The 27,746-nt window shown below is 46.2% G+C and overlaps 3 protein-coding genes across 4 annotated transcripts in view; 2 read left to right on the forward strand and 1 right to left on the reverse strand.

Moving 5' to 3' along the window:
- LOC8025724 (dual serine/threonine and tyrosine protein kinase) overlaps positions 1-15,494 on the forward strand; it is a 95,915-nt gene extending 80,421 nt beyond the window's left edge. For both annotated transcript variants that reach the window (XM_029981774.4, XM_040221791.2), the window contains exons 9-18: positions 439-597; positions 2,084-2,187; positions 2,264-2,326; positions 2,838-3,068; positions 3,307-3,539; positions 3,648-3,810; positions 6,264-6,347; positions 8,180-8,429; positions 13,465-13,711; positions 15,158-15,494. In XM_029981774.4, the coding sequence (XP_029837634.3) occupies positions 439-597; positions 2,084-2,187; positions 2,264-2,326; positions 2,838-3,068; positions 3,307-3,539; positions 3,648-3,810; positions 6,264-6,347; positions 8,180-8,429; positions 13,465-13,711; positions 15,158-15,242 (1,619 nt within the window). In that variant the 3' untranslated portion in view covers positions 15,243-15,494. The remainder of the gene's footprint in view (positions 1-438; positions 598-2,083; positions 2,188-2,263; positions 2,327-2,837; positions 3,069-3,306; positions 3,540-3,647; positions 3,811-6,263; positions 6,348-8,179; positions 8,430-13,464; positions 13,712-15,157) is intronic.
- Positions 15,495-19,982: 4,488 nt separating this feature from the next.
- LOC8025722 (NADH dehydrogenase [ubiquinone] 1 alpha subcomplex subunit 12) lies at positions 19,983-24,287 on the reverse strand. Its single transcript, XM_002410019.5, has 4 exons — positions 24,078-24,287; positions 23,755-23,837; positions 23,593-23,665; positions 19,983-20,266 (listed from the first exon to the last, which is right to left on the reverse strand). Exons 1-4 carry the CDS (start codon positions 24,167-24,169, stop codon positions 20,092-20,094), a joined length of 423 nt encoding a protein of 140 aa, XP_002410063.4. The 5' UTR covers positions 24,170-24,287; the 3' UTR covers positions 19,983-20,091.
- Positions 24,288-24,518: 231 nt separating this feature from the next.
- Positions 24,519-26,042, forward strand: LOC8025721 (rRNA N6-adenosine-methyltransferase ZCCHC4). Its single transcript, XM_042292051.1, has one exon. The coding sequence runs from the start codon at positions 24,630-24,632 to the stop codon at positions 26,004-26,006; it is 1,377 nt and encodes a 458-aa protein (XP_042147985.1). The 5' UTR covers positions 24,519-24,629; the 3' UTR covers positions 26,007-26,042.
- Positions 26,043-27,746: the final 1,704 nt, after the last annotated feature.

Below are 27,746 nucleotides of genomic sequence, written 5' to 3' on the forward strand. Positions count from 1 at the left end.
CTTGTGACCTTTACTAGGTCTCCTTGGGAAGGGCAAAGATGGAGATGGTTTTGAAGAAGGATGGGAAGGGGGGAACTAGCTTTGTAAGCTATGCAAGGAAAAAAATTTATCTTTTTCCTAAGGGTGCATTCTTCTGTTAGGTTGTATGTGTAAAGTGACATACCTATGGTTCTTTAGGGCACATTGTATTGTAGTAGTATTACATGAATGCTTCGCTTTTCTTCCATTCTTCTTGCGTCTCTGCTGGTAGAACTGGAATACCCTTGCCAAGTCACTCATTAGTTGTACCTTTATGTAGATGCTTTTTCCCTATTAGGGCTCACGCACAGCCGAGAAAGTCGATGAAATAGAATGGAGAAAGCGAGTCTGCTTTGTACCGAGTGGAAAGTTGGCTCGAGTATTTCCGGAAGCCAATTTCCGCGTGTGTGTCAACCGCAGGGGTGTCCCTTGAAGAAGGGGAGAATGGGTCCCCTCCGACGGCCAGCACCCTGCAGATCTGCACGTCCCAGATCCAGGACCTGGTGCTCGGGATGCTCAACTCTGCCGTGGCCGAGAAACTGGTCGGCTCGGTGAACTGCCTCCGGGAGAGCTTCGTAGGTAAGCCCCACCGGAGGCTGCTTCAACTACACATCAGAATTACTGTGCCTCTTTCTTTTTTTCTTCTTTTTTTAAGTACAGAGCATTTATAGAGCCATCTCTTTGGGTTTCTGCTTCCTCGCTGGTACGTAGAATGGTGTCACAGTCTCATGTGACACTATGTCATTCCAAAGGTGCTGCTCTAAATGCATAGCATTGGCACTTTCTTTGCGACGTTACTTGACACCGTGGTGTCAACGTCATGATGCAACATGACATTGTGATCTAATGTGGTGGTTCTCAGATGGGGGTTTCTGAAGGTATTTTTGGTGTCTGCAAAGCCCTCGATCGTCCATCAAGCAGAGAAATTAATCTTTTTTTTTTTAATTGATGATGGCTGTCCCACAAAGTTATAGACCAAACCATGCATGCCCAGTGAGTAAGATTGGTTATTCTTAGTTTCACGGCTTCAAAGCAGGTTTGCACACATTTAGTTATCTTCATTTATCCAATTGTCGTAGAAATTGCCCGTAACCTCTCCCCCCTCCTCCTTCCCCTGGTGAATTCCACCACTTTCGCTAGTCCAGGGTGGGTCCTTGGGACATCAGTGGTCGAGAACCATTGATGAAATGTGACGTCGTGATGAAATGCGACGTGATTTGATGTTGCACAATGCCATGACGTGGCTTAATGTGCCCGCAAAAGGAGTATCGTGAAGAGGCTTTAGAAATGCTACGTGTTAAGAGGTGTCCAAACAGGATACTACAAAACGCACGACTCCGACAAATCGTGCAGCGCTCCGCTTCCAGCCGTTTCTCTTTGCCGGGGGGAAACTTCCCCCCGTCAAATCTCCCCCTCGCTTCCTCCACGGCAGCCTTGCTCTGCTCATCACGTGGGTGTGGAGAGCCACTTATTTACACGCTCTGTTGGCTGTGTTGACGAGGGGGAGATTTGACGGGGGGGAAATTTCCCCCGGCAAAGAGAACGGCCGGAAGCGGAGCGCCGAACGATTTGTCGGTGTTGTGTGGCCTGACGATCTTTGTAGTGTCCTGTTTTAAACACCCCTTTAGGAGGCTTTTGGGAAATGCTAAAAACCCAGCCTATTTTTTAAACGTCTTTTACGGTGTTGGATATTTGGTATATTTCCCCCGATCATATTGAGGGAAGCAACTAATGAGGCCTTCGTGCCTTTCCATAGTCAGTGGCTCAGAATGCCTGAACTTGGTGTCATTCTCAGATATAAGGACGTCATTCTTTGTCTGGGCGACTGTTTGGTGTTGTGGAGAGAAAGACTTTGCGGTATACTAGACGGAAACAACTGGTAAGAATAGGATAGACCCCTTTATGTGTCTGCATCATGGTCTGTGGCTTTGTTAGGTGCGCAATTTCCACCAGCATGTCTGGACCCTCCCTTCCTGGTAAACGGCATCTCCCACGTGGGGACAGTCACCGATGTGCGTCGTCTGCTTGCTTTTGCTTTGAAGCAACATTGGTTTCGTTCTTCCAGGTACACTGGAGAGGTGCTTGGCGAGTCTGGAAGGTGTCTGCAAGGAGGACGACTGCACCCAAGCGAGCAACGCTCTGAAGCAGATCCTCAATGCAGCCTACCAGGTAAGGCACTGCAACAATGCGTTGACGTCTCTGAAGCTCTGAGTTTGCGCTAAACTTGCATTATTTTGTATGCCAGGTGGAAGTGACTGTCAAGACCAGTTCCTCCTTTCTCTGGGTGCTCTGGGAGAAGATGAAGCAGGTCAGTGGCTTTCGAAGTCTTGCCTCAAACTCGTGGTGGCTCTGATCCAATTGTGGCTGAATTTGAATATTTTTTTTTTACCCTAAGGCACAGTGGAACGAAGGGCCCTATCAGTTCACCGTAACCTGAAATTGCAACTTGAGGGTTATGGTTAAGTGAAACCTAGCTTTCAAGTAGGGTTTCAAGTGTGCATTTTTAGAACCCTAAACTTTGTACAGATATCTTGATGGAGTGCTTTGTGGTTGTGCATTCCATAAAAGCTGTAAAGATAACCAGCGGAAAATGACCCTACTTACGTATTTCTTACATTGAGAAGGTCCTTGTATGATGCATGATAATGCATCATATGGGAGGGAGGGAGGGAGGGAGGGGAAGGGCGAGGGCTGTGGAGGTGCTTAGAATTGCATGAATACGGTAGGATGGGACATTCATAAGCGAGCACGATTGAGGCTGCGGACGCCAAGCGTAGTCCCACGAAAGGCGCTGACATCAGCAGTGGTGTTCGCTGCAGTTGGCGCAAACGCTGCCGGGCCGGACGCCGCCCCGGATAGACGTGGAGTGGAAGCAGCGCGTGGCCGGGGACATGCTGGTGTCCCTGAGTGAATGGCGCCTGGCACGATGCATCTGCGCCCAGTTCCGGGACCGGCTGAGGGCCTCCCACGAGCAGTTCCAGGCAGCCATGCGGCAGCTGGAGGCGGTACACTCCGGGCGCCTCGAGCGCACAGAGAGCCAGCGGTTAAAGGTGAGCCGCGGCTCTCGGGCTGAAGCAGAGCCCCTAATTATTATGGTCGGAGCGTCGACACTCCATTCCCCGATTTTCTCGTGGGTGGTGCCATTGCCTGTAAACACTGGCGAGGTGAAAATGGCGGGGCGTTCGATCTTTTGACCCCCAGTACGCGCTCATCGCTAGCCAGCTCCGCGGTGAATTGCCCCTCGCCGTGCCTACACACGAATGTGGACATCCGGCACTGTCTTTGCAGGTGCGCAAGGTGCACGCCCCGCGGCTGGCCCGCTACGCCCTGGAGAGCACGTCCCTGAGGGACACGATTTTGTACGGGATGCCCCAGCTGGGCCGGGAGCTGGGCCGGGGCCAGTACGGGGTGGTGTACTCGAGCGACGCCTGGGGCGGCATCTCACCCTGCGCAGTCAAGTCGGTCGTGCCCCCCGACGACAAGCACTGGAACGACCTTGCCATGGAGTTCTTCTACACCAGGTGATCGTTCGGATAGTTCAACCAAATTTCAAGGTCCCGTCGACGTCTAATTAATGAAAGTCTACTGTATAGGCGAACCTGTCGGCTGACGTGCCCTCTGGTGTGCAGGAGCGTACCGGACCACGACCGGATAGTTCAGATCCGGGGCTCGGTGATCGACCACAACTATGCAGGAGGGGCCACACCAGCAGTGCTCCTCATCATGGACCGGCTGCAGAGGGACCTGTACACGGCCCTCAGGGCAGGGCTCAGTTGGCCCGATCGGCTCAGGGTGGGTTTCCTTCAGTCTCCAGGTCTTGCCTACCAACAGTTGAACAAATGCTTACAGGGCTTCTTATGCTCGCGCGGATACATTTTTTGGTGTTCTTATCGGCTAATGTCGTAGTCTCATTGGCCGCGGGATGATAATAGGATGCCCGGGATTTGCCACAGCCTGCATTTTTTGAGCAGTCGGTGACCACAGTTCGCCCGATCCCAGACCCCTAGTTCCTCAAATTCAAATTCAGTTAATTTTTTTTCTATCAATTTGTACAGGTGACGGAGGCGAGGGCAAAAAGCCAACATAGGTTGACTTGATGAGGCCCATCCCAATTTCCTCAGCAAAAACAATGTCAATACAAAAAAAAAAAGGTGATCTAACTGTAAAATAACAATGTAAAGCACATATAAAACTTGCAGATGTAAAAAATGACTCATTATTACAGTCTACACATGTCTCAATACGTTACATAAACACAATTTTGATGAAATGTGCTGTTTTCGTTACAACAGTGATGTTGTTTCTTAGTAGATTATTAAGTAATGATGGGAGATTATGTCTTAGCATCTGGGTTCCGTAATATTTTTCTGCTTGTTACATGTCTAGGAATTAAGGTGTAATCATAGAGATGGATAACTGACATGTGATGCAGTGCTTTTAAAAGAGGTTCTGTACGGGTGTCATATGATACATTAATGATGGACCGAGCTGCCTTTTTTTTTTTTGAAGAACATGGAGTTTGTTTATGTTAGTTGCTGTTGTGGTTTCCGAAACGAGATGACAATAATTCAGATGTGAAGCGAGCCAAGAGTTGTGAATGAGTAATTCAATGGTTACTGGGAGGTTCAAACGACGCTTAAGAACACCTACAGCTTTGGAAATCTTGCCAATGATAGTTTCAATGTGGCAATCCCATGACAAGTTTTCTTGGAAAATTACACCTAAAGTTTGAGCAGAATGAACTATTTCAATGAAAGATGGCCCTATCACGAAGTTGTGGTAAAAAACAATGGACCCAATAAACTTCCCCAAGGAACATTGGCAGTTAGAGGTAATGAGTGGGAACACTGATTACTGATGACAAACTGTTGACGAAATTGAAAATATGAAGCTATCAGTTTGCGTGTTATACCATGGAAGCCGTAGAAATTAAGTTTGTTTAAGTGGAGTAGTATGATTAATACGACCGAAGGCTTTGGAAAAGTCCACAAAAACCCCAAGAGTAATAAGCTTTTCTTCAAATGATTTCATGATGTTTCTTTTTGTGTTAGTAGGGCAAGTTCGGTTGATCGTCCCTTACGAAAATCATATTGTGAGGGTGTAAGAATGAAGAATTGATGACAAAAAGTGATTATGCTATGTATGATTTTTTCAAAACACCTGGAAAACACCGGTGAAATGAAAATGGGCCTGTAATTTGATTGCTCATTTTTGTTTCCGCCTTTAAGAACGGCTTTGGCTACTTGCATACGGTGAGGGAATGTTCCTGTGGAGATAGGATTACATATGAAGGATAATACAGGTGCTAATTTATCCAACACTTATTTAACAGGCTTAACTTGTACGTCGTTGATGCCACTACATTTACTAATATGTATTAAATTGAATGTGTTAGTCTTTCATGTTGGTCGTTTAAGTGAAAAAAAAAAAACTATTTTCATGACGGGTTCCTAGGTACCTCATCGGCTATGGGTTGTGACTGCTGTGGCACTTGCAACTTTTACTGAATGGAAGATGATCAAACTAGCATATTTTATCACGATGAAAGAAATACTTTCAGCATCATACTTTTTAGTGACACTTTGAACTAAATACTTCAAAGCGTTGACCAGAAGTGTACGCTTGCATCGTTGATGGTCACTTTTGTGATCACTGTTGTCAAGCTGACATTCCGTGGCTAGCCGTCCCTTTTTTCAATGTTGTGGAGAGGACCCGTTGAGGTGCTGCATGCAATAAACTGTACAAGTTGACTCATATTTTCTTCTATTTACATTCCCAGAGGTATATGTCATACTTGTGCCAGCTTTGTCTTTACTGATGTAATATCCCAGACGTTTGTTTCCGTCAAGTCGAATAGAAATTAGTCTCAACCTTGACCAGTGCAAGAGCAACGAATGGAACCTGCATTTTCGAACTTGTGCCACTATTGCATGCAGCCCCCTCAGTTTGTCGCAGAAGGTCAGTGAAGGAACTGATTGAAATTGCCTGCTTTTCCCAGGTTGCTGTAGATGCATGTTGCCCTGTTTAGGCGACAGTTAGGTACTTTCCTCAGATTCTTGACAAATATAGCATTGCCACTTTATCTTCAAAGTATGTATACCTATAGTGTTGTTTGCTTACGTGTGTTGTCTTGAGATTGGTGAAAGTTCTTTCTGGTAACTTGACTGTAGTCTGAAATCCTCTATGGCACATTTGTCTGATGCCCATATTCGACTGATGTCTGAAATCCTGCGCGGCATATGCAGGTTGCACTTGATGTGGTGCAAGGCATTCGGTTTCTACACAGCCAGGGGTTAGTTCATCGAGACATCAAGCTGAAGAATGTCCTGGTGAGTTTCACTTTCCTCTCATCTTTAATGTGCATGTAATGTTTAGAAATTAAATGCAGACAACTGGTGCACATGTTGGCAAACTCTTGAGGCCGATATTGGAATTGGCGTGGCAGAGTTTTCTAGCGGATCCCTTTTGTTATTTGGCGATACTGTATTTTTGCGTATATTACCTGTCCCTGCATATAACTCGCGCCCCCAGCTTGCTACTGTTGGAAAATTTTAAAATTCCTCACATAAAAAAGACTTGCACTAGCCACTTAAAGTAATGTCCAGATCTCGCTAGGAACCATACCTTTATTTTAAACACGCTCGTGCGGGTGCCTTGTTGAAGATAGCATCGTCGTCTATTCTGTCAAAGCGATGCTAATGCAGCACTTTTTAAAACTTACGCACCATCTTTTCTAGAAAAGTTGCCGTGATCGCGACCTCTTCTTTCCTTGATGAACTTTGCTATCTTTTTTTCAAGCTCAGGGTAAGCGCTAGTCTTCAGACCGCCATTCCATTCTCGTATTCTCGCTCGTGTGACTTGTCAACGTAGCGGTCGTAGTTCCGGCCTGCCACTTGGTTTCCCATTTCTTTGGCAACGAATTTGATGACAGCGTGGAGTGGAACCGACGTCTCGGAGTGTGCAAAAACAAAACAGAAATGGCTACCCGAAAAAAAACACGATAAAGTAGGGGAGAAGAAAGTCCCTAAGAGGGACCAGAGAAGAGGTACTTAGGGGATCTATCCGTACGGCTACGCGCAAATTGCTGCGCTGTCCGCCAAACTTCGCGCATGACCCGCACCCCAACTATGCCTTTGATTTTCAACAAATTTTCATGCGGATTATACGTAAAAAAATATGGAATGTACAGTGTGTATCTTCAGAATGGTTATGTTTTCATAAATGGAAGTGGCTGTCTCAGTAGGGGCTGTCTCAGTAGGGAATGTGGGACTGTTGGAGCTTGTAAGAACTTGACTCTTTAATCAATGCATGGAACTTCATCTAGCAGTAAGAAAGCTAATGGGGGCTAGACAAGGAATTCTGCATGATTGCATCAATAAGGGATATTATCACTGCTGTGTTGCCAAGGGAAACCAAGGTATACGTGAATGCAGCAAGCATGGTGCTACAGTCTAAGCTCGTTATAACAGACCTTGATTTTGATGAAGATTTCGGTCTATTGTAAAAGGAGTATGTTGTATGCAGATATAAAGTTAAGTCAATGGTACATAGAGGAAAACCAACCAAACTTCACAAATGGGTATGTTATATCCAAATATCTGTTGTAACCAGGTCTGTTTTAATGAGCCTAGACTGTACTACTTCCTTCGTAATGGTGTGAAGTTGTACATACTGCCATGCTGGACCTTGTTCCCTCTAGCAGTACGATTGGCTCAAAACAATGAAAAGGCGTTATCTTTCTGATCTAAATTCGTTTTCCCTGTGGTTTCAGTTTGTGTACGTACACTGCAGGACACTGCGACACTACCGCGCGGCGCGCAATACCGTAGCTTACGTATGCCATGTGATACTGCAGAACACCTTACTGTATGCTGCGCAGCACTTGGCACAAATGGCACTCTCGCATATTTTGCCCACACAAAGTAGCGCATTCGTGAACACGAACTCAGTCTCCTAAGCTCTCGCTCGGGGCGAACACCACGGTTGACCCCGCTACCAGTTTTCGCGACAAAATTTAAGTTCTGAAAGGACGGAAAAAACCGGCAATTACTCATTCGCGCCAACTGTCGCGCTCGGTGCTTCTACACCCTCGCCGCTCGTGACCTCTTTCTTCGTTGACTTGCATTGGTGGCCACATTTCTGTCCTGTCCCGGTTGTGCAGCTGGACAGGTCCAACCGTGCCAAGCTCACAGACCTGGGCTTCTGCAAGCCAGAGGCCATGATGTCTGGTAGCATCGTGGGCACGCCCATCCACATGGCTCCTGAGCTGTTCACGGGCCGCTACGACAACAGCGTGGACACATATGCCTTTGGCATCCTCTTCTGGTACATCTGTGCGGGCCACGTCAAGCTGCCCTACGTCTTTGAGCAGTGCCAGACCAAGGACCAGCTTTGGTCGTGCGTCCGCAAAGGTACTTGCACGGCGACGCCGACGCGCATTTGCCAAACCAACAAATGCAGCCAAAAAGAATGGGAACAGCGTTTTGAGTGGCTGTCGTCTGTCTGCAGTAAAACACTTTCTATACGAGATAGATGCACAAGCTCTCAAACTGGTTTCCTATGACTGGTGGGGTTTTTCAAAAGTACTTTCGAGGGTTTCCCAAGCTCCTCTGCTTCCTTGGCCATTCCTGTCTGCAAGTAATTGTTGTCCAGTTCCAGCACATTTTTAGAAAATTTCAGCCATTCGTCAATCTGTAACTATGCATCAAACATTCCGTAGTGTGTGCATTACTACTTACAAGGTCGTAGACTTCCACACTATGCTTCATTCCATCAGTACCGAGACGTTTGGGGTGGGGGAAGGAAGAGGGGGGGGGAGGGGGCTGTCTTGGTACTGATGGCATGAAGCATAGTGTGGTATGGCCATTCCTTTATTATCGGGCATTCCCTTAGGTTGAGAACCTACAAGCCTATCATTCCAGTTAAGTTGTTTTTAGTCTATTCAAAGGTTAATGTAGAAAGTCAACAGATTTGGCAGGTAACGTCACTCTATGCTTGTTCCCAAGAACATCCCAGCAAGGGTACATCAGCATGTTTTCGTCGAGAAGGTTTTGTGAGGGAGTAAGAGGCGACGCTGTGTTCGAAACTTGCTTAAATTTGCATGTTTGCCTTCTTGTGGGTCATGTTTGAACGATGCAGGTGTATGCTTTCAATGTACTTAATGAGACCGGAATAGGGAAGCATTATAGCGTTGCAAAAGGCTCCTGCCAAGTGGAACACATGCCTGTTTTCTGCCTATTGGAGATTCATACCGGTGCACTGCAGAGACTCAACACTCGCAAAGCTTGCTTCTGCAGGTGTTGCTTCTCCGCAGTGCACTGGTGCTCGGTGAAAAGCGCACTCAACTGGGCTCTAGGAGGTCACACATGAGCTATGAAAACGGGCACCACACAGAAGTTTACATAACAACTTGCGCGGATGCTGTGACGTGGCGTCGAGGCATAGGTCCATGTCACAGCATCCGCACAAGTTGCTATTAAAACTGCCGCTCGCGCCGCCCCTTTTCATCGCTCATGTGTCCCCTGCTTAATAGTCTACATTAGACGACTTCTTGGCCTGATAAACATGCTTAATTTTGTTTTGAGCTGTCATGTGCTGTCTAACGGTCCACGACGAACAACATTTTTGAGATAAGTTAACTTGTCATACATTTCACAAATGTTTCATGTGTGGCATACCTGCTTATGATCAGTACCCCTATGTAGAAGAAATCATCAAATATCTGCTCTGTATGTGTAGCCATTCATATGGCAAAGGATAATTTTATTTTAATGCGAAAGCATTAACTCTCCCTTGGAGCAAGCCCCCGTTGTCAGGTTTGAAGCCGCGCCAAACTGCAGCTTAATTGCTTTCTCCAAGTGAAGCCAACTCCCTGCTATGAAACCACGCAAAAAGCCTAGCCAAACGGCACCTAGTTTTTCTGATCCCAAGAGAGCAGAGTAAAGCTGATGCATTTCGGCTTCAGTCTTATTGGTTGGCACGCGTTGACGAGGCTCCCATTGGGCGCTGCGTGAGCTGCCTCGGTGACTCCAAGCCGAGAGCGCCGGCGTACGGATCCTTTGTGGCGGGTTAAAATCCCGGCCGAGGTGCCCGCAATCTGACGGAGGCTTATTGCAGAGAAAGCGCCGTGGGAATCGAGCTTTCAGTTGCACGTCAAAAGATCCCCAGGTGGTCAAAATTAATCCTCAGTCCTCCGCTGGTGCGTGCGACATGTCCGTCGTTGGTTTGGCACAGCGCTACGTCCGTGTCACTTCTTTGTCTGGTCCTCGTCTTTCCGCGCTGTTCTTAATTCCGAAGTACGTACCAACTCGCCCAAGCCCCAACTTTAAAACCCCCAAATTTGATTTTCTTTTGATTGGCCACTGCACGTCAGTTTCAATGACCGCCACCCCATGGTCCTGCGTATCCGTCCGCGTGCTGCTAACACGAAACGTCCAAGGTTGGAGCTGCGAGGAGAGGGCACGCTCTGCCATCAACGCGAATACGCTGCAGACGAAATAAAGGAGCGGAAGAATTACGTGCCTGCTTTCGCAATCACCACTCATAAGAAGTGCTTAGGTGAAAGCCACAAAATTAGTGGCTTTCAGGAGTTCGAATTATTGAGCCTACTGCAATAGGGCAAACACTAGGGTGCATTCAGCTCATAAATGCTTGCCTCAGAAATCCTAACATGCTGCTTCAACTGGGAAAATACTACCCCTTGAGGAGGGGTGATCGAGAGAATTTGGGTGCTCGGAGAACCCCAAGTGCGCTTACGAATTTCCTGGGCTCCTAAATATTCTCAACCGTCCGACCCCCTTAAATCGAGCATTTTTCCATTAAGAGGATATCGCAGCTCCCGAGCCCTATGCAATTCCAGTGGCAACTTTTTCGTTTTCTTTCTCAGCAGCCACGGAATGGATTGACTTCGGAATGGCTTTATTGGAAAGATAATAAGAGAACTAAGTAATACTTTGGTGCTACATTTCCCGACCTTAAAATTTAAATTCTTTTACAGGAACTTAAAGTTGCTTGAAAAAGCACTTTTTTACAGTGGAGGTGTAAAAAGTGCTTTTTCCCGGTCAGCCCGGTCGCACAATCTCGACATTTGATCAAATGATGTGCTACCATTTTTCGTGCGGCAAGCAGCGTGGAGTGAGGCTGTTCTAACGGCTTTTACGTCGGGTGCCACCACCCCCGAAACTCGGGCGCGCCTCTCACCGCCGTACATTCAGGCTGATTTGTGAATCGCAATCACCGTGATCGTGACACTTGTTTGCGCAGATAAAAAAAATTAAAATAGAACTTGTAAAAAGAGTGCAAAGATTGCGACAAGCTACAGGTACAGCCGACTGAACTCCTAAAACAGCTGAAGTGTTCTTGATATCGCAATTTTTTCATCTTTGTCAATTGTGGGATGCTTTGGTTCTGATTATAGGTTGCCCCCCCCCCCCCCCCCCAGTTCAGATTTTCAAAAATTTAAAAATGGTTCGACTTTCAATTGTGTGAATACGGTGGGTGTTCCTTTTGGTTGTAGAGTAGGAAAACCTCTGCCTTAGAACCAGTGTTGGGAAGTACTTTAAGTACATTGTACTTAAAGTCCTACTTGTGTCAGTTTAGAAAACTCTACCCTTTACTTGAAGTACATTCTCAGAGTATGTACTTGTACTTTACTTCAAGTGTTTTTTCTGCAACCTTCCGTGAAATGTACAACTCCAGACTTCAAAGTACATTCTCTGAATTCAGTCTTGTTAAATTCGTATCAGAAAATTATGCCTTCTGAACTCTAAAGAAATACTGAGAGGGCAAGTACAAGAGTTCACCAATCTCTAACGAAAAAATGGTGTATCGTCATGTTAAAGCAAGCCATTGTCTTTCTAGATATTATTTGGTCATTGCTCAAAGTGAAGTAATGGTAGCTATAAGACCAATATAAATAAGTGCATTACAAGTTGATTGTATTAAATAGTTTGTCAGCGAGAGTAAAACAACTACTGTGGTCACTTGACTTTATCCAATATTGCCTCCATGTCCGAAAATAATTGATGCTTTTCTGATTACCCTTGGGACGATGCATACCAGTTAAAAATATATTGTAAAGTACCGATCAAGCACCCACTCAAAATTTGGAGATAATCGCAAGAAAGTGAAGATGGGCGTTTGATGGGTCACAAATTTTATCTATATTTGTACTGCGCATATTTTTCAGATGTAACATTTAGGGATGGGCGCTTAGTGTGGAATGGGCGAATGCTCGGTATTTTACGGTAAATATAAAACTGTATAGGGGTATGAAAGGTAATCATGAAAGATTATGTTAAAAGTACTTGTGTTTTGCTTTGAAAGTATTGCATGTATAGGTAGTACTTAAAGTACATCGCACCCAGTGTACTTCTTTACTTGAAGTACATAACCTCTCATTTACTTTGTGCTTGACTTCAAGTAGTTTTAGATGCATTTTACTCAACACTGCCTAGAACCAGAGTTCTCAAAGATTTTGGTCTTGGGGTAACCTTTGAGTCAGTCGTTTCAGCAGATATGCCGATTTTTTCCGGAATTTTACGGGAATTATATTTATAGGCTAAATTCCTCCCAAATGTAAAAGAGGGAGGAAGAGAGAAGCTTTATCTCAACTTAAGTGTTCTTCTAGGCCTTATTTTTCAACGTCTTTCTTAAATACTTATTTTAATTGAACCCACTGATCTGAGCCTCGTTTCTAAAGAAGGCTGCAAGTTTTTTGTGTCGTACCGTAAAATACCGGGCAAGCGCCCGCTCAAACTTGGGAGATAATTGCAAAAAAATGGGGGATGGGCGCTTGTCCGGTCATCATTTTTATGTATAAATGTACTGTGCGTATTTCTTCAGATCTTACAAATTTGGTAATGGGCGCTTAATGTGGAATGGGGCGGATGCACGATATTCTACGGTATTTGTTTTTACTGCAAAAGTTCAAGTGATATGCTTCAGTATCAAAAACTAACTCTCAATCATTATCAGATATGACCTCATTTAGCGATGCAATCACATTTTTATGTTAAAATGGTGGGCCAAGAAGTGTTGGCGCCTGCTCGAAAAATGTTGGTCACTGCTCCAAACCAATATTTTGCCTGGTACAAATCCTGCTACAAAAGGTCCAATGCAGGTTGCGTCACTGTGTTGGAACAAAGATTCATCTTGAACGGACATATAAGGATAAAGAGGGGCCTTGAAAGATATGTTACGACAAAGAGGGGTACAGTAGATCTTACGACAAAGATGGGCTTTGAAGGGACATGTTAGCACAAAGATTGGCCTTGATGGGACATGTTAGCACAAAGATTAACCTTAATGGGACATGTTTGCACAAAGATTGGCTTTGATGGGACATGGCAGGACAGAGATTGGAGTTGAAGGGACATGCTGGGCAAAGATGGGTCTTGAAAGAAGTTTCCGGAGAGGCCGATCCTCAACAGACCGTTGTCCCTGCAGGGGCTCGCCCAGAGCGCCTGCCCCAGTTTGAGGAGGACTGCTGGCGCCTGATGGAGCAGTGTTGGGCCTGTGACCCCCAGCGGAGGCCCCTGCTGGGGGACGTGGAGTTGGCCCTGGAGGGGGTCGAGGTACGGCAGCAGGACCGCAGCCTGAGCGAAGACTCAACCCTCTCAAACTGCTTGGTCATCACGGCCAGCCAGAACCTGGGCCACACCAACCGGCGACCTCTGCTGCGTGCCAAGGACAAGTACGAGATGGCTCTCCCTGGCTCTGGGCTGAGCGTGAGCTCTGAGTGAGCGCTCTTGGGGACCGCCCTCTGTGTTGTCTTGTTGGCACCTAATACCACCTTTTAATGGCTGTGCGGTGCACACGTTGCCATAAGCTCACGGAAACAGCTCTTCCGATAGACTGGCTACACTGGGAAGGAGCACGAGTTCAGTGTAAGCTTGCAACTGGCCTTGGCGTTCCCTGCTTGTTCACGAGACTCCGGCCATCTGTGGTATGTGCCGGTCATGAAACCATTGCATCAGACGGTGCTCCTTTCATAAGGGCTAGTTGGTGATCAGTCCCACACAAGGCTGGTTTGTGTGGTTGTTTTTAATCGAGGCAGTAACTAGAGATGCCAAATGAAAAGTAACTCTATGCAGGTTTCTTAGTGGCTCGGGGAGTAGAATATTTTATAGGTTTTACCCAAGGTCCAGAAAGAACCTCGGTATTGCCTGTGCAATGGGATGACCAACAGTGCAAGCGACGTGGCAACTGTTTTCTGTGCACATAGACATTTTAAAGGCCACTGTTTTAGCTCGCTGTTCAAGTAGACTTGCGAGATTGTGTTGACACTGCGCTAGCATATACAAAGGGAGGTAGGGTTCTCAAGGGGTGGCTTCCAAATTTTAAGCCAGGCTCTTTTCCAAGGAAGCTTTGTGACTCAAGCATTGCTATCAATTAAGCTGCAGTTTCATGTAACCGATGAAAATTAGCCATGGCGATGTTCCAGTCTTCCAAAAACTAAGTATTTTTAGAAAGACTTATGTGCTAAATTTAGTCTAAATTTAGGGAGGATAGTGACTTGGGATACTTTGACCAGTTCCCCCCCTTCGATATATAAAATAAATGGAGATGTGGGCCATTCTAAAATGTAGCTGGCTACTCCATTATCATTTTTTTTTTCAACCTTCCTCAAATCAATGTTTCTCCTTCATATGTGTTCAAATGTTGTCACTTGCTGTATTTGTAATTAAATGTTGTGGTATTATCGAGTTTTTAGTCGCATCATGACGGTAATGCAACAAGGGGTGTACTTTTGTGCCTAAATCTGTGTGTGCCTTCTGACATTGACTGTTCCCACCCCACTACATTAATGTGAACCAATGTGTGCCTAAGTCAAAGCTGTCATGATAGAGCCATAATTTTATAACCGAAGATCAAAACCGGACTTTTAAAATGTGCCTTAGTAGTATTGTTCCCTCCATGTCCAACACATGCTGATACACCTGCCCGCCTCTTGTATTGTGTACTAACTGCACACAGCACACGCATTTCTTGGATAGCTCAGGCGTGACATGTCTACGAATGCAGTTCTGATCATTCCTGGAGACGTACGGTGCTAAACTTGCCGAAACTAGCTTTCGGCTCGTGGGCGAGAAGCTTGAGGAAGGATGCAGAATCACACAGTCCCCTTTATTCTTTGCAGACGACGGGTACCTCCGAGAGGCGTCGATGCTGTCACCAAAAGTGTGCAGTTGTTTGTGGATATTTATTGTCGCCACATTTGCTGATCAGACGAGTCCCGTAGTAGCATACAGCCTTCAGTCCAGTGCCTTGTGCAGAAATGTGCGCACAACGAATCCATGTATTCTTTCACAATCTGACTAATGTTTATTTACCCGACCGAGACACACTGTGATTTGACCCTTAAAACATTTGTGACTAGCAGGTGTGATCTGCAGTGCGCTGTTTTGTACAGAAGTGTTCTATAACTTGTACATAATGTTAATAAAGATGGCTGCTTTAGTTTTGTGCATGTAAAAGCTCTCACCTTTTTTATTTTCCTATAGTTTATTTTTTTGACAAGTAATATTGCTAATCACCACTTAATGTAATGTTGATGCAAAGTCCAACAGGGTAAAACCATGAAACTTTGCCTGAAGTTTAGCATGTCTAAATGCTTTGCACTGAACAGAAGAGTTGTACTCGGAGCAAACCTACTGGATGCCTGGTGATGCAAATTTAGTTCTCTAAGCTCTGGGGTCAGTGAATTCTAGTAAATATTGCATATACAGCTTAATTTCCATTCAATAGAGTAATCTGAAACTTTGTTCCCAAGATGAATGGCAAGGTGGCAAAAGGGCTTCAGAGATTCTTGGCTCCACGTGACCTCCAGCCTGCTGCAGTCTAATACTCGCCTCACAAGCATTGTTCTAGTAAAAGTGTAAAGCTTGTTTCTCATTAGTAAGCAAAAAAAAAAACATCTTGGGAGTGGCACTGGCAATAATAACACCAGTTTATGAAAAACATCAAGACCCCAGTGGGGGAACTGAAGTCCTAAAAAGAACTCTATACTTGGTTTTGCCCAAAGTCCAGATGCAGCTGATGCTACAAGCAGATGGGACCCATCGGACAGCATCAAAAACATAGAATCCTGGTGTCGTGCTGCTGTACATGTTGTCATTGCTGAACCAATCGGAAACAGAAAAGGCATAGTGACTTGCACTTTTGACTCTGCTCGATTTGTCCCATTAGCTTGTAGCGTCGGCTGCATCTGGACTTCAGCTGAAGTGAGGTATAGTAATATTAGATTACAGAAGTCTTTTCGTTGAATTGGATCTGTGCATTCAGACAGTTCAATTTTATTTTATGGAAATAGTGGACCTTCCATTGCTTCAGTATTTTATTTCTGAGCTCTTAAAGGCCCATTGTGCTGGTTCTGTAGGAGTTCACTGTGCTAGAAATATGTCTGATGGGTCTATGCGATATGCAACAGCCTAGCACTTGTTTTGTATGGAAGGGTATAAAAGTTGCAGGAATCAATTCTAGCTTTGTGAAATGCAACCCAAGTAAAATAGCTTTATTTTGCATAGCATTATACTCTGTGTTAAAAGGCACTTCAAGTAGGTTTAGAAAACTTATACTTAGAGTATTTTCTTCTGGTACTTTTCGAGGAAAGTACAAATCCCGAGTTCAAAGTACATTCCACAAATTTGGTTTTGTTAAATTTCTATCACGAAATGATGCTTTGTGAACCCTGAAGAAATTCTGGGAGGGATATTCTACTTTCACCAGAAACGTGCGCAGATGGCACATTGCTTTGTTTGTACTGCGGGCAGCTTCCTCCAAGCCTTTCAAACTCTTGCTACTTCTCGCTTGGTCAGTGCAAGCGAGGAGGTTACAAATATTAGGAGAGAACACTCCACGAGAGGTTTGCTTGCAGAAGCTATGGGTAGATGTCGGGCTCTTTTCTAACAAGTTTAACACCCTTGGGTACAATCCAGTGCAAGCGGCGCCAAACTCACAAGTATGAGCGATTTCTAAATTCGGCGGCACTTCTGAGAACTATTCCTCTGTGGCCATTTGACTTTGTCCAATATTAGGGGCAAAGCTCCTTAGGGTCTAGCCTTGTTCGTCCGTCCAGCTGGCCGGCGCCCATGCTCACATAAAAAGAAAAATTGTTTGCGCAGTCGACAGGATTCGAACCTGTGCAGGGAGACCACTCTGGATTTCTAGTCCATCGCCTTAACCACTCCTGCTACGACTGCGGGACGAGTAGGGGGCTCTGAGATGTGGTAGTAACTCAAGAGCTGCGGATGTCGTGGATGAAACGTTGCATGTAGCCGCTCAACGTCTATACAAGAGAGGGCGCTGCAATCAAATGTGTATATAATCGCGTTAAACTTTGCATGCATTGGCTCAACGTTTATAGACGAGAGGGCACTGCAGTCAAATGTGTATATAACCACGTTTCATACCACACATTCTCTTTCTGACATGGACCGTTGACTTAGGGGGACACACCCCCTAGGGGGGTCAACTTTTAAACCCTTGTCTTAAAATTAATGAAATTTACAGGGTAGGCTGGTTGTCATGCTAAGGGGTGTACAACGAAATTTCAAGTCTGTCGGTCAAATGAGAAGTAAATTAGAGTAGCTTCTATCAGCAACACACTTACATTGTTTAGTTAATCTATCATTTGGAAACTCACAATATTCAAGATTTTTATTTGCTGGATATGTAGCAGAATGCCTAGAGGGTGCGGCTATGGAACGCTTTTTTAAAAAGTCGTTTATTTCTATAAATTGTCTCTACTGCAAAATTGGTAAACTTTTTGGTCTTCTGTGTCTTTGACAAATGTCAACATTTTTTATAAAATACATCTGTAAACTGACAAAGAAGTTCCATAGCCGCATTCCATATTAAATTTCAGTCAGAAAAAGGGAAGAATGAGCCTTCCCTGTTTTGCCATTATCAAACGATAGATTGTCTAAAATGGAATTTATGTTAAAAAGTGGAACAGAGAAAAATGTGTTCAAAGTGCTCCAAACCCTACCTTTTCTTTAGCTTTGGTGGACAGAAAATAACTTATAAAGAATTAACTATATAGTGTAAATTAATTAAACTTTTTGGGAATACTCTCTAGATGTTGGTGGATGTAAATATGTCATTTTTCGAAATCAACTTTTTTTGCAGAAATTTTTTTTCTTCTGGGCAGTGTCGCCCCTTAAGCGGTGAAGATGCGTTCCCACAGCTTCTAGCGGATCCAAGCTGATCCGCTAGAAGAACCACTGGCTCTGCATTTCACCGACCATAAAGCAGTAATAATTAAGTCAAAACGCAACCCGAAACTCAGCACTACCTATGAGCAATAAAAAAAAAAAATCAGCACCATCAGCACCTATGAACAAAAAAGCGGTATCATCAGCACCACCAGAGCTTCGCCCCAATCAAAATCATTCACCACGTGGAGATGCGGTCATTTTTTGCTGTCATTTCTGCCAATAACAATGTGCCCCCTATTACCCCCAAACCATACCAGTAAACCCCCCTCCCCCTGTATAGAGGAATGAAAGGGCAGCATGAAGGATTGTATTAAAAAAAGTACTTGTACTTTAAAATACATTGTATTTATAGTACTTTATTTGAAGTATATATTCTCATGTACTTTGTATTTTACTTCAAGTACTTTTAATGCAATAGCATTGAGGAGCTCGTGTCGTAGAAAATCCAGCGTCACTGTCAGTGGGAGGGAGAATCCTGATTAGTCGATAGGGTCATGACACCACAGCCACATGACCTCGTGCTAGAATTTGAAGCAACCCACAAAGCTCGCATGGAATGTGACATCACGCATGGAATGAGTGATTAAACCATGACGTAATGGGAATCAAAAGTCGCCGGACGTCTGAAATGATTTCACTTCCTAAAGTAATTAATTTGCCTTAAAGAAGAAATTTTAAGAATTTTAGGCAGAGGCGGGATTCGAACCTACGAACCTTCGGTCGCGTGCCAGAAATGCTACAGACTAGGCCACGCATACATGGCTCGAGAATGAACAGGGGGTTTATACGTTTAGCTGTCTCATTCCCCTCTTAAAGGCAAAGCTTAAGCATCCTCCTGTAATTTAGATGTCCTTTACACAACACTGATTATACTCAGTCTTGCCTTGGCATGTGTATAACCTATGCACAGAACAAAACACTCGCATGTCACTAGACGAGAATTGTGCTACAGGGGACTGAAGAGCACCATGTTGAATTCCAGTTGACGTCTCGGCCACCTAACTCGTCAAATATTGGTCCTATTGAGCACATCCGAGACGTAATGGGGCGCCAGCTCGGAGCTTGCAAACCACCTCCTTGTAATCTACAGAAATTGCATAAACTGTGCTTACCAATCTCATACTATCGTACCTGAGGCACTAGCAAAGGACTTGTGGAATCCATGCCAAGATAAGTCGCTACTGTTGTGCGTGCCAAAGATGAATCAACGTGGTATTAGGTTGGTGGTCGTAGTTTTTTCGCTAATCGGCGTGGTCGTACGACGTTCTGGTGGTATGCTGAAATTCTGGAAACCAGAAATGATGCGTAAGCGAAGTGTATGTATACCAGACTTTCAGCCACGAATTATATTCGGACATTTCAGACCTCATCTGAATTAAATACAAAGTTTTTGAATGTGTGCTTTGAGGGAACTGGAGATATTGCTCCAACAGCCAAAACTCTGAATGAAGCCTTATTATTATCGACTATATCCCCCCAAAAAATTCCACCAGCTGGAATGCGAAGAGAATTCAAATTCTCGGCAAGGCACAATAGGTCACTCACTCGTACATAACCATGAGCCAAGCACTCCCTGGAATGAGCCAGTACAAAGGCCTCCATGCTGCCGAATCGCATTAATGCCAAGGCCAGAAAGGGTTTCTCGACTGTCGATCCAGAAAGATAGAGGGGGGGGATCCCTCGAGATGCAAAATTCGAGAATCTCCGGTTTCTATTCCCGGTGGCATCCTATGGTACAACATGCAATTCGGTGATGGCATTTTATTAGATCCGCTACCTTATGTACAAAATGCCCCCATTAAACTACTTCCAACGAAGACCTGCAGTGTGCCGTGCGGACTCTCGCCACGCCCCGTCACTTCTTGGGTGCCGGAGGCACCCATGGCTGGATCTTGGGCCTCACGGTGCTGTACGGTACGTAGGCCTGGTTGGTGCCGGTCATGTTCTCGGTGTGCTCGGCCAACCACTTGTAGGCAACGGGGGGCACCTTGGTCGGGGGGTCGTCCGTGCTGTAGTGCAGCCACCTGTGCCTGTGGAGATGGGAGCAGTGTCTCGACTATGCACACACTCTGTTCGATGTCCCTTTAGAAGAGGCGCTCGCTTGTTAAGCAAAGGAAAAGAAAGCCCGATATTGAGCTATAATAATAATAGTAATAATAATAATAATAATCATCTTTATTATTCCTACGGAAGAGGAAGGACCAAATATGCTAACATCGACGATCACCGTGAACAACAGAATGTGTTATCCGAAGATCCATAATACCCTGAAGGCATGTGGCGACGCATGTGGCAGGGAAGGGATGCCGCCGCAGCTGAGATTGTGGGACGCATTTTGTAGGGGCAAGTGGCAACGCTTCTCCAACATTTATGTTTGTGAAAGCACTTGCATCGGCTTTGCCCGTTCGTGATGTGGATGCGTTTTGCCTTTCACTTGATTAAGCAGTTTTCACACTGAGCACACCTTCGGGGCTCCCTTACTAAGTATGGGCGAGCTGTCGTGCCGCAAGCCCGGCAGCCCGCGTAGGCGGTGATCAGTCGGCGGCGACCCTTGAGTAGTACAATCAACACAATAGCAACCAACGCCGAAAATTTCTGCGTATTAGCTGAACGTCGTCATCGTAAGCTCAGTATGTTTTTTTTTTTTTTTTCAAAATTTCGCACGTCAAAAGCTATAGGAACTTTAATTAAAAATATGGTGCACACCAGCGCACGTCTGGGCAGTTAGCGGCATCCTACACCTTGGTATGTACAAGAGCGCAGTGTGAAGTTAACCACCAGCATGGCGCGGGGCCCTGTCCTTCCCTAGCGGGATGTCGCATGCAAGGCATGTATAGGGTGCTTTCATGTGACATTAATCCAACATTTTGTTTATAGTTTTTGTTGTTGAGACATTTTTTATTTCTCCACATGCATGGCTTCCAATGTCAGCATGATGAAACATACGTGGAGAGCAAGTCGTCTACTTTTTGCGCGGGAGTTACGGTGATGTCAGAATGACACCGAGCCAGTGATTGGCTTTGATTGAAAGGACAGTGGCTAGACCTCAAAGCTAGATGCCTTGAGGTCTATCCACTATTTTTTTCAATCAGTTAATAAGAGCCCGGCGTTCTGACATGATCGCAACCCTTATCCAAGAAGCAGATGAACTTGTGCTCCAAATAAGCTTCTGTGCACCACATGTTTGAGGGTGTCGTGTGAATCCTTAGAATACTTGCCTTCAGCACATGCCAGACGACTCATAACAACAAAATGGTGGATAAACTTACATTACATGCCTTGCACGTGATTTCATATGGCACCATGATCCTGTGCCCGTACCTTCTCGGCAAGCCTCGCCGAAAAGAACAAATTCAATGGTGCCAAATGCATGCTGCTGAGGTTATGGGCATAGGAGCATGGTACGGAGCGATGGCAGCTGATGTGACGTCAATGCAAGCCATGTATACATGCCTTGCACCTGACGTCATCCCGTCAGCTCTCGAGCCACCAGCAGAGAAGAGGGAAAGGAGGAACTCCCCTCATAACGGAACTCTTTTGTGTGCCCAGACTTGCCCTCTAGAAGACTGTAAAGATTAAACGACACTTGAAATTCATACAAGAGCAGCTTTCCCCTCTCACTTTTCCGTGGTGGTGCGAAATGGATGATGTGATGTCAGTGCAAGGCAAGTATAGTCTGTTGCACGTTGAGAGTAGAAAGACAAGCTCCTCACAATCCCCGCTAGAGGAGACGCGAGTACACCAATCGCGACGAGCACAGATCTTTGTGGGAGCAGCTTGTCCTAAAGCCCCTGTATACGAAAAAGTAGCGACATCCTTTGAAGAATGGCGCCTGCTATCTTGGAGCGATCCAGGCGGCGCTACCGTCGACGCGCGAGCATAGGGAGGCTCAAGTGAGGGTGGGTGCAACTGCTAGATCGGGGATCACGAGACATGGACGCCATTTAATTGCTAAATTTTGCTGGGAGTCTATGGGGCAAAGGGTCGTTTTATTTCCTAACTCATGTCATAAGAGCCCATTAAGGTACTTGAATAATTTACACCATGTATAAATGATTACTTTTCCTTAGCCACCAGTTTTGTTGCGATAGGTTAAGTATTTTTTTTTAACACGAAACAAAGTAAATTTCGCCATCTTGGACGTTGCTGCTTGTCTGGCAACCCTGCTTTCTCCTCTCGACGTCTGCAATTCTCAGAGCGAGAAGGAAGCGAGAGAGGCTGCGCCAAGGCGTTCGTTACTTGCAATGGGAGGCGAGAAAAGGCGCATGGAGCAACAGTGTTGCAACAGAGCGGGCGTCTGCTCTCGTGCAGGCAACATTGGCGCATATCCTTTCCCGAATCCTCTCTCTCAGGCGCCGCCATCTCCAGGTTTTGAGTTGCGCCCACCCTCACTAGAGCCTCCCTACGCGAGCGCGAAAGAGCAAAATATAACAATAAAAGTGTGCATAAGGGAGGAGGAGGGAGAAGGAATGCCTATGCTGTCGGAATGCAGTGCATGCTATGAGCTCATCTCGCCAATCAAATAACGCCGACTGTGTAACGTCACGGCTCTGATCATCTTTCTTTGAGCACATTCTTCGAGGCTGGTAGACCGTGACAGTGCGTTTTTGAACCTGTGTGTATGTATTTTGCGTGTCTCTCAGCCTTTGACTGTGCTCTGACTCAACTATTGGGGAGGAGGACAGACCGTGACGCCCCAAGCGGTTAACTTATCAACTACACGGATGGGGACAACAAATACAATGACGCAGCGCTCGGCCGACATAACCGAACGCGGCGTCAGCGTTCGGCTGGAGTTCGTGCTCTCCGGCGAGGGCGAGGAGGGGCTCTTTTGTTTCCACAACGGCCTGCATGAACAATGCAGCATGCACGATCCCAGCTCAGCACAAAAGCCGAAGTGGGTCAAGCTTGCATTCTCTGAGGATAGATCCGGCACTTAACGTCGCTTCGTCGATTGTTAGTATTTTTTACATTAAACTGTGCCCCGCGCTCTATTGTAGAAGATGACATGGCCATGCCCATAAGGCCTGTTGGCATGTGCACAGGCCTTGTGTTGAGTAAACACCGAGCGTGGGGAAAACAAACGGGTCTGAGCGCCCCCTATAGTTCGATCTCCTGCCCAATAGGAAGGCCGTCTGATATCTTGGAGCGATCCAGGCGGCACTACAATCGACGCGTGGGTGTAAAAGAGCAAGGTACAAAGATAAAAGGTGTTCGCGTCAGAGGAGGAGGGAGAATATGTCGCTACCTTTCTTATTCAGGGACATTAGCTTGTCCTGCTAGCTCATACGTAATCCACGCACACAGTACCGCAGGTATAGACGCAAGTCATCGGCATGCCAGTCGTTCGGCTCACCATTCGGCGGGAACTTGACTGCCGTCATAGTCGAAGTTGTAGTGGTCGGCGTACTCGACCCACCGGTTACGACCTGCCAAATCAACATCACGTAGGAAGTGCGCACCATAAATGAAATAAATACATACAGAAACAAAGCGTGTAGGAAGTGGAATGACTTACCGTAGAAAAATCGGTTGTTTTCGTAGTACTTGTTTCCTACCTTGTCCGTGCCTACCAGAGTTCCCATCCGCAGATCGTCCATCCTGGAAAGTGGGGCCCTCGTTTTGTAACATAGCTGTGACCGACTCGAACCCCTTCAACTCGGAGCCATCGTATAAATGGTTCGGTAACATCGACTGCCCCTTTTAGCAGCACTTTATGCAGACAAAACTATCGAATATTTTCTTAATCGTGCATATCAATCGTAGCTTTTGTAAACGAATGGATATCCTCAGATCGCGTTGACCTTCAGTGCGCGACTTGATGGCGAGTTCAGTTCGTACCTGAAACTCTTCCAAAACGAGTGCATTACACCCCCATTGTGCCGAACGATTTCGAGAACCTTCCTAATTTTGTCCAGCCCGAAGAACTCCATCCTAGTAGAGAGCCCCCCGCTATGTCTCGGTAGTTTCGGTCGAGCGCAGAATCAGCTTGCTTTGCTAAAGCCAGTGGGCCAGTGGCTAAAACTGCTAAAGCAGCGGCAGCGGCTGGAGGCTGCTCGTTGCTCACTTGTTTTACAGCTTTATTTAGATTCAGTATTGTGAATCCTTTAATTGAATAAGGTATTAGCTTGCGCCATCTAGAAGCTATCAAGTACTTCAACGGGAGACTACTGTTGTGTAGAAACGTAACGTTGGTACAAACTAAACAAAAATTAAGATTAGTTATACAAAAATTTCGCTTGATCACATTTATTACGATAGACTACACATGATATAATGTTTGTTTTATATTATTAACTGCACTCGAGCATTATTGACTCGAGGCAGCTTGCAAGCCAGCCTAAGCCGACGACACGCTCACGCGTGTGGTCGGCTGTTTGTGTGCGATTTTTGATGACACTCTTGAGTCTTGACAAGCCATATTACCTGTGTGTGTCGACTATGCACCATTCAACAAACACCGTAGAGCTCCTTGAAGACGACTCCACGGAGGTTCCGTTCTGTAAGCACGGCCCAGCTCTATTGTTCAGGCGCATCGGTACGGCCGGGAAGAACAGCGGCCGGCCCTTTTACGCTTGCTCCGGCTGCAGGAAGCGCAAGGACTGCGCCCTCTTCGTCTGGAAAGACGACCTCCTGTCACGACCTCTTCCAGACTCCAAAACCTGGGATCACATTCGCAAAGAAGTCGTACCAACTTCCTCTCACGACCAGCTCTACCAGAAGCTTCGAAGCGTCTCCAAGCGCCCACCCTCCGAACGATTCTTCTGTTGTCGTAAGCTGCTGGCCAGGACCGAGCTTGGCGCTCATCGGGGTCATGCGGTCACCACTCCCGTCGAAGACGACGACCTGCGTCGGCCCACTCGACTCATCAACGCCGACGTCACCAACACCACTAAAGCGCAGTACTTCTTTAGCGATGCATGCGTCGCTTTCCTCTGCAGTCTTCTCGAGCAGCAACACTTCGAATCCGTCATTTGCCTGGGGGCGCCCACTATCCACGAGCACCTTCGCGAGAGCTGTCCCCAGCTACCCAGCATCCTGTTGGACATAGAGCAGACCTACGAACAGTTCTATGGTCCGAGCGAGTTTGGCTGGTTCAATATGTTCAACGGTTTCTTTTTTCGAGGAAGCTCGGCCGAAAAGACTGTTCAGAGACATCTAAGCTCGGGAACCAGATGCGCCCTACTCATAGATCCCCCTTTCGGTGGCCTCGTTGACGCCATTGTGAGGACCCTTGCAAAGATGGTTTCGGATGCCGCAGCTGTGGGGTCCGCTTTAAGCATATTCTGGTTCTTCCCGTACTTCAATGAAAAGCGGATTGTCGAAGCCATGCCATCTTTACGGATGCTGGACTTTGCGGTAGACTATCGCAACCATGTGACCTTCAACGAATCCGGTCGGACCAAAGGTTCCCCCGTGCGGATTTTCACGGATATTCCGCCGGGTCAGGTGAAACTTCCGTCGGATCGGTACAGGTACTGCTACGACTGCGACCGGTGGGTCGCACTTTCAAATACGCACTGCGACATCTGCAAAGACTGCACATCCAAGGACGGGGGACCTTATAGACATTGCGACGAGTGTGGCGTCTGCGTTAAACTGTCACACGTGCACTGTCCCCGGTGCCAAAGTTGTTTGCCCCAGGGTCATTCGTGTGGGTCGACAGGTGTCGTCTGCTTCCTCTGCAAGATGCCGGGACACAAGAGTGTACAGTGTAGTGCTAATAGGAAAGGGCAGAAAAATTCCGGTAAGAGAAAGAGGACAGAATAAACAATATTGAGGGCGAGTTCATACACACGCCACTTGTGGGCATTGTGCAACCATTGGGTCGTAAACGTCGACCATTTTAGAAATAAGTGGCACCACTCGGTAGAGGTCTGTACAAGTACGGGCCAGGCTCAGGCTTCACAGTTACATTCGAATCTTCAAGGCAGGCCAAGCAACTGAGTCGGCCAAGACCTCTTCTTTGGGGGGGGGGTTGGGGGAGACAATGCAACGGAGGAGATCCAGATTCTAAAAGCATCTGCGTGTTTATCACAATGATTTTAACCCCAGACTGGGGCAGGAAATTTTTTTAAAGTGGAAGAAAACGGGACATGCAGCGTCTCTATAGACAGTGTAGTAGAGACGCTGTCTGTCCCTTTTACTTTCTCATCCACTGTAAAAATATTTCCTTCTACCCTTCTTGAGTTAAAATCGTGGTAAACTTCCACCGCTTGCCTATGCACCAATTGTAATTTCATCTCTGCAGGTAATTTTTTTTTTTTTTTTTTCAGTTGAGTGTGCATTGGCTGCTCTTCCAGAGCACGAGCAGCGCAGCATTCCTTTTTGTCGCTGTCTAGTCTCTTGTCACCATCACAATACATACCCTCGCAGGCATAAACCATCCTTATGTGCGAACACGTGCATCCACAATATGGGTGAAGAGATGTCGCTTCCATCAAAGTGGTTTTCTGAGACTCTTTTTCCTAACCAATCTCTTGCAGATCACCGCAAAAGACGGCAGCATTCTTTCGGTCACTTTTTTTCGGTTGTGCAAAGTAAGAGTGGGGCAGTTTAGAACATTTTTTGTCCTTTGTCCGAACCTGTCCAGACGCTTCCCTTCCTTTTCATCTCTTGCACATTTTGTCTCCCGTTGCTCGCCATTTTTTTTTCTGTTCTTTCGATGCACTGGTTCAGCGCTAGGAAAGACCATGAGGGCGAGGCCTGCAGAATGGTCCGAATACGGTCGACTCGCGTTAATTCAATCTCAGTTAATTTGACTTGTCATGTAATCGGGCCCTGTTCAAAAGTCCCAAAAAAAGTCCATACATTTTTATAGCAAAAAAACTCGTTATTTCGATCTTGAAATATAAAATATCGGTTAATTCAACCGAGAGCGCATATCAGCAGGTCGGCTGGCCGCGGTTGGCTGCGCCGACGAGTGCAATCGGCTGCGCGCGTCGGCGAAAAAGCCAGTTTATAAATTTCTAAGCGCACACCAAATTGCAAAGAGGGCGAAAGAGAGACCACATGTTGAGACACGGGAAACGAAAACTGCCATTGCCGTGCGACGGCTCATTACAAAAATGTCAGCCCACCTCATCTAAAGTGCTGGATATTACAAATTTCACATGCATCTTTTAATTTGACTTTTGGTCAAAAAAAAAGATTAACAACAACAAAACAGAACAAAACAAATTAACAACAACAAAACAAAAGATTCTTTCTGCATTGACTATTGCATACTGTATCGACATGTGTAGCAGCGGCAAGTGAGCTTGTTATGCCAGGCAAGGGCCCGTGGAAATTAGTGCCGGGAACAGCCGGGCCGGACGGGACCGGCTGTCTGAAATGGATAGCGGGCCCAAGAGGGCAGTGGGCAGGGCTGTGCCAGGCTCTTAGGAGAGAGAAGTGTCTTAGAGGACGAAATTCGGGGGCAAAGATATGCGGCCCCAAAGAGACCATGGGGGGTCCCAATCTATCAGTGCAGCTCATTGGAGCCAGCAGGATCTAGCTTCCTTGGTCGAG

The sequence above is a fragment of the Ixodes scapularis genome, unplaced genomic scaffold (genome assembly GCF_016920785.2).
Source record: "Ixodes scapularis isolate PalLabHiFi unplaced genomic scaffold, ASM1692078v2 PGA_scaffold2__306_contigs__length_199485367, whole genome shotgun sequence".
In the NCBI taxonomy this organism is placed as follows: Eukaryota; Metazoa; Arthropoda; class Arachnida; order Ixodida; family Ixodidae; genus Ixodes; species Ixodes scapularis.

Excerpts from the sequence above, each read along its gene's own strand:
- LOC8025722 (XM_002410019.5), bottom strand. The coding sequence starts at position 24,169 with ATGGAGTTCTTCGGGCTGGACAAAATTAGGAAGGTTCTCGAAATCGTT. Across the intron at positions 23,838-24,077 it reads TCGTTTTGGAAGAGTTTCAG|GATGGACGATCTGCGGATGG; the intron begins GTACGAACTGAA and ends CCCACTTTCCAG. Across the intron at positions 20,267-23,592 it reads AGTCAAGTTCCCGCCGAATG|GCACAGGTGGCTGCACTACA; the intron begins GTGAGCCGAACG and ends CCATCTCCACAG.
- LOC8025721 (XM_042292051.1), top strand. The coding sequence starts at position 24,630 with ATGACACTCTTGAGTCTTGACAAGCCATATTACCTGTGTGTGTCGACT.